The sequence below is a fragment of the Loxodonta africana genome, chromosome 27 (assembly GCF_030014295.1).
Source record: "Loxodonta africana isolate mLoxAfr1 chromosome 27, mLoxAfr1.hap2, whole genome shotgun sequence".
Taxonomy (NCBI): domain Eukaryota; kingdom Metazoa; phylum Chordata; class Mammalia; order Proboscidea; family Elephantidae; genus Loxodonta; species Loxodonta africana.
This window is the reverse complement of record NC_087368.1, coordinates 35,377,980-35,389,528: the sequence shown is the minus strand read 5'-3', so window position 1 is coordinate 35,389,528 and position 11,549 is coordinate 35,377,980. Positions and strand designations below refer to the sequence as shown.

General features: G+C 42.8%; 1 protein-coding gene across 2 annotated transcripts in view; it reads right to left on the bottom strand.

Moving 5' to 3' along the window:
- Positions 1 to 485: 485 nt before the first annotated feature.
- STAC (SH3 and cysteine rich domain) overlaps positions 486 to 11,549 on the bottom strand; it is a 134,939-nt gene continuing 123,875 nt past the window's right edge. For both annotated transcript variants that reach the window (XM_064277454.1, XM_064277455.1), the window contains exon 11: positions 486 to 2,330. In XM_064277454.1, the coding sequence (XP_064133524.1) occupies positions 2,232 to 2,330 (99 nt within the window). In that variant the 3' untranslated portion in view covers positions 486 to 2,231. The remainder of the gene's footprint in view (positions 2,331 to 11,549) is intronic.

Sequence of the window (11,549 nt, the reverse complement as noted above, 5' to 3'; positions counted from 1 at the left end):
TTAAAATATAACTCCAGATAATCCACTTCTGTCTCCCCTCCCCCCAGTTTTCTGGAAGGAGATTAGCATAGCCTAAGGTATCTTGCCATAAAGATACTGGGAAATCAGCAATTTTATCTTGAAACATGAATAATGGGCTGTACCCACGCTGCTATATAAAGGGTAAGATTTCTTACTTTGCAATCTCTTCAGTGGATTGCCTGTGACGTCCATCATATTCTGGTTTAATGCTTATTCAATAATAAAACTTTTCTTTCTCTTACATTTTTGTGGAGAGGTTTTCTGGGTTGGCAATAGCTTTTGTTTTTTTATTGTATTTCCCCAACGGGGAGTAAATAAAGGAAATTTTCTGTTTGCTGAACAAGTAAAATTGAATTTGTGCAAATTAAATGTGCATATGATATGATGCCACTATACCCAACACGCTACATGTCAATGGATATCCCACCAGAGAGAAGAGATCAGGACACGTTATTCTATGCTCCTTCCAGCCACTGTGTTGTCTTTATTAAATGGAATACTGAATTTGAGGCAAAGAGCATTTGCACTCCAGCATTCACTTTTACAGAAAGGCAGTCATATCATCCCCATGGGCTCTCACAGAGTCCATCTGGACTCAGTACACTTGGTTTTGCATGTCGTATCACATAGAGGGAGGATCTTCTGTTTGCTGGCTTTAAAATGAGGGTAAGGCATCCAAACTACTAGGAAACAGGCAGCCGCCATCCTGTCTCAGTTCCCGCCTATATGCTGAGCATTAACAAAAGAAGTAAATGGAAACTCACGATGCTTTGGTTTGGAAAATAATGCTTGCTTGCACAGGATGCATCCATTTAGGTCCTTTTGAAAACCAATTGCGCTAATGATTTTATTGCTCTGTAACAAGATAAACCAAACCGACACTGATTCCAAGGTCATTGAGAACTGAAATTTAGCCTTATTAATGACTAATAGGATGCAAGTTAGAATGCTAGGAGGAGGCTCCAGGAGAAAGGCATCACAGTATATTGTATTCTTGTAAACATTAGTACAAGTACAGAGTAATAGGGATTCCCCTAAACTAGTTGATGCTAAACAGGCCCCGAGTCCCTCTGCTTGAAGCATTAAGGATTCTTTTCCATTTGCTAGGGTTTTTTTAGGGTGTAATATACTGCCCTAGGGTATAATATACTGCCTTAAAGAAGAATGGAATCCAATTTGGCTACATTTCTTCTAAGATGCTGTTGTTGGTTCTTCTCTGTGTTCCTGGCTACTTGCAAGATGGGCTCAGCCTCTAGCAGGGAGTCCTGCAGGATGGCATGAAGGAAAAATGCTGCCCCAAACACAGAGGTTGTAGAATGAAAATGGAGCTCATCAGTGAGACTTTTGCCACATTATCTTCCCAGCTCCCTCTCCTTTGGGCATGGACTCCGTGGCCTTTGTGTGTTGACTGAGAGAACACACCTGAAAGGATCTTATAAGATTCAATAAATAAGGGCTCTTTGCTATCTTATTCCCACCTGCTCCCTTCACCCCTTATACCTATGAATGATGGGTTACCTCCACGCTGCCTGGCATCCTACTCTGTCTCTTCTGTTGGTAACTACAGCAGCAGGCAGGTCTGCTGCCAACAATCTTGGGAAGATAAGATCATCCCAGTTCATGCCATGTCAACTTGGAGCTCCCATCCAATGCACACTACCAAGATTACTTGGAAGACAGAAGAGTTGCAAAGTGAGGGGGCCCTGGGGTACTGTGGAATTTCGGGGGCTGGAAAGTAGGCCTTGGAAATGCTCTTCAGAGAGACTGCTTGGGGTCTGAAATGTAATGATGCTGACTGACTTGTACTGGGAACCAGAATCGCACTTGGCTGCATGTATCTGAGCCTCTCGTTGGGGCTACAATGCACACTGGGGCACACTCCAGCAGGTTAGCTTACGCCACGCGGACAGAGAGGGAGGCGAGTCCTGGGGGACAGTAGTGGGTAATAGCCCTGCTGCTAATGTCAGCTGTGGAACTCAGCTCTGCTGGCAGACTTCCCTCAGCCTTGTCCATACCCTGGAGGTGCTGTCCGATGGCCCCTCTGTTTTGTTGCTGTTACTCCACAGTCTCTCAGTTCCTCCAGTCTTGTCTCACTGTTTCCTGGGTGGCAGGGTCAGTGCGACAACTCCTCGGGATTGACACGGTGTGAGATGAAGCAGACAGCATCACCGGCAGAGCTTGCCTACTGCACAAGGAGAAGGGGCCAGCAATCAGATGTTCTCTAGGGCATCGAGGGGCACCAGGCCTCTCTTCTTTCCACTGAGAACTCTGATAAAGCCATCTTGTTCTTCTTCAGAGGTCACACAGATCTGAATGCCGAGGAAAAAAATGAAAAGACTTTAGTGTCAACAAGAAAAAGCTAGAACCTAGAGCTTGAATCACCGCTGAGTGAGGCCACGGTAACACCGAACTGGAAAAGGGAGAGCAGTTGTATGGTGGGGAATTGTAGTGCTGTAAGCAGGGCTTCAAACTGGTTCTTTCTGGTTCAGTCATGGCTGAGGCAATGACACTGGAACAGACCAGATTTTTAAAATGTGAATGAACTGGAACCGTATGCGAAAAATTATGGGTTGAAGACCTGTTAAAAACTTGATCTCCATCTTAGAAAACAAAGACAGTGTATGTGTTGCATAGCAACCAAATCTCTTGCCCGTTGGATTTTGTGCAGAGTCGGAAACAGCGGTGCCCTGCTCAAACATGGCGGCCGACTGCACCACTTTGAATGTGTGTCCCTCTCCTCAGCCCCGGCAATAATCCAATCTCACGCATCAGGGTCCTGAAAGGGCTCACTATGCCTCTTCTGAGTCTCCTATTCCAGGGCTTCGACCTGTAATTTTTTCTGTTCTGGTTCTGGCTCCAGATCACCCAAATTTTAAAAAATTCAAGTCTGTTCTCGTTTCACTGCCTCGGCCATGACTGAACTGGTTCAAACTGGTTTGAAGCCCTGGTTGTAAGAAAGAGGCTTGATAAAGAATTAGGCAGACCTGGGTTAGGAACTAGGCCTAGGCATTGAATGGCTTCTGAGATCCAGTTTTATGAATGAGGATAAATAAAATGAGATTAAGAATACTAAGGCCCCTAAAGCATCACTGTGAGGACAGAATGAGAGAATGCTTATCACAGAGTTTGGCATATGGAATGCAAGGAGTCCTCAATACATTATTTTAAAGAACCAAATAATAGCTACCATTTGGTAGGCTCCTATCATGTACTTGGAAATTTATATGTGCCCCATATAATATCAGAAAGTCAAAGGAAGCTATTTCAGTCCTGGCTCCAAGTAAATAGAGGTGAACACCTCTTGTATTTGAAAATAAGACCACCTATGCTAGACTAACATACTAAAAGTCAAACTTATGGCCGTTGCATCAATTCTGACTCATAGCAACCCTATAGGACAGAGCAGAACTGCCCCCATAGCATTTCCAAGGGGCGACTTGTGGATTTGAACTGCCGACCTTTTGGTTAGCAGCCAAATTCTTTACGACTGTGCCCCCAGGGCTCCAGGCTTACATGCCAGCCACTGCTGTCGAGTCAAACATAGAAGGTGGTAAATATCCATTTGGGTATCCTTGCCACTCATGAGTGCAGACACGAATGGATATGGCCAGAGGTAAATTAGAAGAGGCTTTCAAAGAGAGCCATTAGTGTGTTGTGAGTTTCTGCCATCCAAACTGCTTCCCTAGATGGTAGGTTATGTTCTAGGTTGGATTCCCTAAAAACGATCCCTGAGATTTGCAAGTGATTTATTGAGGAGGTGCTCTCAGGAGGTGGGAATCTGGATAAGGCAGGAAAGAGCCAAGCAAGGATGTGGTCTCAGCTGGGACTAGCCCCAGCCTGGTCCCACTGAGAGCTCTGAAGCACGAGTTGTACCACAGCTTGCTCCACTTTGAAGCAAAGGTCTATCTGGCCCAGGGGCAGATTACCCAACCAGCAAGGTAAGCACGGGCTTACTTGTGCTTACTTACTAATCTGTAATGAACAATAGCACGTGGGTTTCATCACATCTTTGGGTCATCCATCCTTGTCAGGGGCTGTAAAATTGAAAAGAGGCTCTATTCTGTAGGAAGGTACTGTGGGGTTGGGAGAGAGACAGATGCCAGCCATACCTAGAAGCAGAATCTTGGGAGCGGTGAAAAAATGTGAAATTGTTCACTACAGATGATCTGGTAAGCAAGGTAAGCACTGTGCTTACCTTGCCTACTGGATAATCTGCCCCTGCTTGTACCCTATGCCAATCAGTTATTGGCCGCCGGCTGACCTGAGGAGGAGGGTGAGAGGCATGACCTCTCAGCGAAGCAGCTTCTGTTCCACCAAGGGAGAGTCTCTGGAGAAGAGGGGGTGGCTGTGAATTGTTGTTGCTGGGTGCCATCGAGTCGATTCCGACTCCCAGTGACCTTATGTAGAACAGAACGAAACACTGCCCAGTCCTGTGCCATCCTCATGATCGTTATTATGCTTGAGCCCATTGTCGTGGCCACTGTGCCAATCTGTCTCATCGAGGGTTTGTGAGGTGTTGGCAGGCAGCAAAGCAACTTGGAGATAAGCACAGCCACCCAGCCAAAGGGATGTGGGCAGGGCACCGAGAGCAACGACCACAGTGGGCTCTTCTTTCACACACAATAAGGGAGTTTAATAGGGCACTGAAAGAACTAGACTTGTGGCCCCTGGGGCTGCGGGCATCCAACGGACTGGCATCTTATTCATTCTTGAGAAATCTGGGTGAAAAACTTGACTGGAAAGCAGCTCGGTAAAGAGGAACTAAGTTTTACGAGGAGCCCCTGGATGGTGCAAATGGTTAACTGTGCTGGACTGCTAACTGGATGTAGGTTCGTGTCCACCCAGAGGAGCCTTGGAAGAAAGGCCTGGTGATCTACTTTTGAAAAATCAGCCATTGAGAACCCTACGGGGCACAATTCTACTCTAATACACATGGGGTCACCATGAGTCAGAGTAGACGCGAAGGCAACTAGTTTTTAATATTTAGAGCAGAGGGCGTCTCGACTGTTTTATGAAGGCCAGATGTGGGTCGCTTGTGAGAGGGAAGTGGCCCAGGGTTCAGTTAGATCCTGTGAAAGCCTGATGGGTAAGGTGACCCCAAAAGGAGAGTGTACCACCTGATTTCCAAAAGCCGAGAGCTGCCATTTATCTGCGTAAGAAACACCGCAGGTGAGAGACCCCAGTGATGGTAGGTAGTATATGTCCTGGAAGAACCCACAAAAATGCCTTGAGAAGAGGATTTATATTTTAGACCTGTCAAAGAGTAAATTTCTTCTTTTTTGAAATGGTCTTCAAATTCAACAATCCTTAATGTAAGTCCAACCAGTCAACATTGAAGAAAAGCTTAACAGATGCTCCTGTGTGCATGTTTCCTTTAGGTTCTTATATAAAATTGATTCGATTGAAGTATTTAAATAACAAAAAATTAAAGGCTGAAGCTAATTCACCAACATATACACACAGAGACATGGTATTATGGAAATGTTGCATAGCGAGAACACTGGGAAAGGAATCAGATAACTGAAGTCCTAACCAGAGCTAAGATCCTTACCCCAGTGCCCCATGCCTTGGAACAAAGACAAAATGGACTACAATCTAGGTCTCCTGTGGCTTTTTGGGTCATTCTAAGAGTGCTTCATCATTTACATGAACATAAGTGTCAGTCTCAGGAGCGGTAAACCACTGAAGGCTCAAATGTGTGCCGTGTGTAAGCTACGTCTTTCTCTTTCCCTTGGGTCTTTCGAGGTTTCAGAGTGGAAGACAAACATCGCTCCACAGAAGTGATGGGGGAGTTGTTTGGCGTGTCTCTGAGATAGAAGGCCAAGAAGCACAAAGATTCCTGCTTTGCTGAATGTATTGAGTTATTTTTCACCTTCTAATTGGCATTGCTAGAGTGATCTGATTTTGGGAGACTTGGTAAGGATGAGAATTTCTGCACCCATCGTGTACCTCCTGGACAGGCTGGAGTAAATAAATGAGAGGTTGAGGGAAGTTGAAAAATAAGATGAGTACAAATGGCTTAAAACAGGCTTAAGTAGCTTTCACTAACTCAGAAATGAAGGTCAAACATTTAAAATTCTGATGATAGAAATATATAATAACCCCCCAAGGTGTAGAACCTACCATTTGAGGAGGTAATGGCAGAGCTGGAAACATTCTCATTCATTTAGAGGCAAATAAAACACAGTAGGTGGAAGTGTTTGAGTGTGCTGGATATACATTCATATATATAACAAAGTGCATGGGGCACAGTTATGGAGACTTCCTAGAAGTCTCGAAGATTGGTTTACTGAGTTAAAAGGCTTAGGACCATCTTGTGGGACAACTTAGTCAACTGGCGTAACATAGTTCATAAAGATAACATTCTACATCCTAGTTTGGTGAGTAGTGTCTGGGGACTTAAAAGCTTGTGAGAGGCCATCTAAGATACAACTATTGGTCTCTACTCGTCTGGAGCAAAAGAGAATGAAGGAAACCAAAGACTCAAAGAAGAAACTAGTCCACAGCACTAATAGCCCACACTACTCATGGCCTCTTCTAGCCTGAAACCAGAAGAACTAGATGGTGCCCGGCTACCACTACCAATTCTGACCAAGAACACGATTGAAGGTCCCAGATAGAATGGGAGAAAAATGTGGAACAAAATTCAAATTCCTAAAAAAGGCCAGACTTAACCGGGTTGATAGAGACTAGAAGAACACCTGAGACTACTGCCCTAAGACACCCTTCAGACTTGGAACTGAAGCCAAATAATAGATTGGCTTATAAAATAAACAATATCACCCATGAATAATGTGTTCCAGTAAACAATCAACTATAGGAGACCAAACGGTCAACATTTACCCAAAAGCAAAGATGACAAGGCAAGGAGGGTCAGGGAAGATAGATAAATGCAGACAGAACAAACAGAACGAAATAATGAGAATGCCGACACATCATGAGAACTGTAATAAATGTCACAGAAAAATCTGTATAAAAATTGTTAAGCGGTAATCTAATTGGCTGTGTAAACTTTCATGCAAAACACAATAAAATATTTTGGAAAAATAAATAAAAATTGTGTTTTGATGAATGTTTAGTGACTAAGTTAAAAAAAATTTGGGGAACTAAATAGGATAGGATATCAAAATATGAATGAAAAGAAGTCTGGTAGAAATTACGTTGAAGTGTTTCGGTTGCTTACACCTCGATAGCTGAATTACCTGAGATCTGTATTTTCTTCTTTATTCTTTATTTTTGTTATTTTCCCAATTTTCTCCATAATAATGTATTTTACTTTTATAATTTTAAAATAATTGTGTCCTTTAAATCTTGGCTAGGACACAAGAAATAAATGAAAATAGTTTTATAAAGACAATGGAACTATAAAAAAAAACCTCAGTGCCTATGGAGGAATTTAAAGAAATGTTTCTTTGGTGTTTAAAGTTGAATAAGGATTTTAAAAAATATTTTAAAAACAAAGAAAACATACTCTTGGGTCAATGCAAACTCTAGCTGAGTTCACAACAAATGAATAACTGAATCCCGTTTGGAAAGAAGAGGTCTGTGAAAGTTTAATGTAATAATTGTGAGATGAATTAACCCCGGAGGCAGAAATGTGATTTAATCATAAAGAGATACATTGCGTTTATTTTCAGAATCAACTTTCTTCCATTTCTCAGCTAAATAATCATTTGTCTTATTATATTTTTAGAGTTACAAATATCATACTGGCTCTTTTCTGGTGGCTACTAGGTGATTTGAGGTGTCATGGGCCATTGCAGATGAATTTCCTGTTTAGGCTTCACCCTGACTGGTGACTGCGGAAAGGGAAATAATTTTTGTTAAACACCAGTGGTGTTCCAGGCACCGCCCTGGGGCTTGACATAGGCGTTCTCATTTAACCCTCACATCCAGTTCAAGTGGGAAATGAGAATTTTGATGTTCAGAGGTGACTTTGCCAAGACTGCACAGACTTTGAATCTATTTCTATACAACACTAGAATCCACGTTCTTTTCACTACATTATAAACCAGTTATGCTTGATCGCAGCTCACGGTGACCCCATTCGTGTCAGAGTGGAACTGTGCTCCATAGGGTTTTCAAGGGCTGTTTTTTGGGATGTAGATTGCCAGGCCTTTCTTCCTAGTTACCTCTTGGTGGACTCAAACCTCTGAACTTTTGGTTAGCAGCATGTTAACCATTTGCACCAGGGACTCTCCCTACATTATCCTCCCCCCGCCCCCATTTAATAAAGTTTTTGAAATTTTACTCCTAAAGTAATTTAAGACACTGAAGTGGAGACTAATTTTGAAATGTGGTCTTAATTGTAGATCTTTTACATGTAACTTTTCTTTCAAGTGGCTGACATGTTTCAAGACTTGGCTAGGACACTGATGATAAAGATTGAAAATAGACAATTTATGTGGGGTGGAGACCACTGTGTCTTTTGTTGATCCACATCTAATAGGAAGTAAAATGCCTTTAGTTGTCACACAACGAATACAAGACTTCAAGTGAGATAATGGAACTGAAGGTCATGCTCAAACTTCAGCTTTATCGGAACACCTGGGCAGTCTGTAAAAGGATGCCGTACCTTTACCCGAGAGGCTCTGACTCAGCAGGTCTGGGGCAGGGTCCAGGTATCTGCATTTTTAACAAGCTCTGAGGTGACTGATTCAGGTGGTTCAAAGACCACACTTCGTGAAGCACTAGGCTGGCGTTATGGCGTTCTCCTGAACAGTTAGGGGCAGACCCTGTTGGTTCTAGGTTCAGGCATGTTGTGTCCCGAACACGTCTGGTTGTAGAGGCTGGGTTGCGTCCCTCATCCCTCCCTTCACGCTAGCAGATTGTCAGTTCAACCATGAGGGTGCAGAATTCGGGGTGTGAAGCCCATTTCCAGAAAAGATTTTCCTTGGGGAATAAGGCCAGAGAGTCGGTAGGAGCCACTGAGCAGCTGCTCTGTTTCTGGAAGTTGATCAACCTGAGCAAATTTTAATTTGCTATCTGGCTTCCCTGATTCATATTTTAATAACACACAAAGAATGTTTAATCTCAAATGGGGAGGTGCAAGATTATTCTGAGAAAAATAAATCCGACATGCTGGCAAGATTATTTAATAACACTTTGCCAAGAAAGATGATCATCTAAATTAATTTTACTCAAAGACTTTCCATATTTTTGGAACACGAAGGATACAGCGGGGTAAGCTTAGAGAAATTCAGTGTTGGGATGGAATCAAGCTGGGATAAGCCCCGTTTGCTTTGTGAGGTGTGTGTGGCATTAGAGATGGGGTCTCAGTCCAATGGTGATGATTCAATTGTCTGGAGGCAAAAATGACTCAGAAGGGAGATGACGTGAGCAAGAATTTGTTTTCAAAGGGTACCTCTTGTCCCAGGAGGGAATCTTATGAGGCTTGTCTTCCCTAGGAGTCAAGCTATGTAAATGGTTGTTTACTGTTCAGATCGTCCCTTATTGCCCAGGGACTGAGACTCAGTGGAAGGCATTGTCTTGGAGTTTGCAGACCTGTGTTTAAATCCCAGTCTGGCCACTTTCCAGGTTTTTGACCCTTGAGCAAGGCACAACCTTTATGAGTCTTCATTTCCTCATTTATAAGGTAGAAATCACCAATGATGTAGAAAATCCATACAGCAGCTGTGAGACCTCAAATACAATGTCGTAGGTATGTAAGCTTTATAAATGTAATATAATATGTAAAAAAAAACACCCCAGTTTATGTATGACATTATAGGAGCCCTGGCGGTACAGTGGTAACAGCTTGGCTGCTAACCAAAAGTTGGTAGTTCAAATCCACCAGCCGTTCCTTGGAAACCATATGGGGCAGTTCTACTCTGTCTTATAGGGTTGCTATGAGTTGGAATCGACTGGATGGCAATGAGTTTGTTTTGGTTTGTCTGACATTATAAAATAATGATTAGTGATAATGATTATACTTATAGTAACTATTTTTGCAAAAAGGTCCAAGACAGTATTGATTTATTCTTTCCTTCTCTGTGAACCAAGGGCTGGAGATTAAAGGTTCTCTCTCAAGAAACAGACCCCCAACAGATCATTGCAATCCAAAAAATAAGAGCATGTGTTTCATGGGAGTCAGAGGGATGTGTGCAGTTTTCCGGGGATGGGGGAATGGTGGGGTTCCTGTCATCAGAGGGGACTGACTCTTCACAGGCAGATGGTGGCTTTTGCTTTGCTCTTGGGGGAACATGCTGGTCAACAGTGAGTTGGGTTACACCAGCTCCAGGGAGAATGGGCAACTTTGGGTGGGAAGGGAGGGATCAGGAAATCTCAGGCAAGGGATACTCAAGCCAACATGTTGATGGCCACTGACCTGATGATGAGAGAAGAGGTAAAGGAAAGGGTTGTGGGATTTATAAAATGTAGTTTGTCCTAAGGTGGGAATATCATGTAAGCAAGCTTTATAAAAGGGAAAAATGCCAATTTCAATAGTCAAAATTAAACCAAAATACCTGTAAAACGAGGGGGAACCATAGGGCGCAGTGACTCAATTTCCTAAGGATATTGGAGATTGTGGAAACCCTGGTGGCATAGTGGTTAAGCGCTATGGCTGCTAACCAAAGGGTCGGCAGTTCAATCCGCCAGGTGCTCCTTGGAAACCCTATGGGGCAGTTCTACTCTGTCATATAGGGTCACTACAAGTCAGAATCGACTCAACAGCAGCGGGTTTGGTTTCGGATTTTTATTGGAGATTTTAATAATAACAAATCATTAGACGGCATACACCTCTGAGGGTGCTTGCATTTATATAAACAGTAGTTACTGTAATCAGATACTGCAAATATATATGGCAATAGTGAGATGTGATAATCTCCTTGTGTGAATGTATGTGTGCAAATGTAAGCAGACACCCAGAAAAAACACAGCAACACTATGTACAATTATTTTCTCCTTTGAATTTTTTGTTTAGACCACGTGTATTCAGTAGTGGAGTGCTTATTGAGTCACTGAGTGTGTTTAAAATTTTGGTTGGTAACTGAGATTTTGAGAAATACTATGTGAAAATACATGATTTGTGGAGGCCCACCTGGCCCACTGGTCTTGGGTATCAGGTTTTATTGCAGGGCGCCTTCCATTTGGGTACATGGGGCACCTCTGGTTTTGCTTAATACACAGCTGTTTTGCTTCAATGAACGTTTCTTTCACCATTACACAAGTCCCCACTGCTGAGAAGCTAATACTTTCAGTGGGAAACGTATACTCCCCAAAATTCCAGAGGCATGAAAAGTGGGTGGGATACCATACGTTCCACAAGTCACAAAAGGGTTAAGTGGAGAAAGGGAGGAAAAAAAAAAAAAGCCCTTAAACAAGCCTTCCAATTGCTTTCTTTTCTCTCTTCCATTTGTATTAATTTTTCACTACATTAAATCATCAACATTTAACTTATTCGCTCATTGTTTATGAAACTGTCATTTAAGATGGCCACATAATATTTGAAAATCTCTGCCCCTTTCTCCTAAGTCTCTCCTCACGTCCCCAAAGGGAAGGAATCTGATTGGGCTGCATGTACCAGG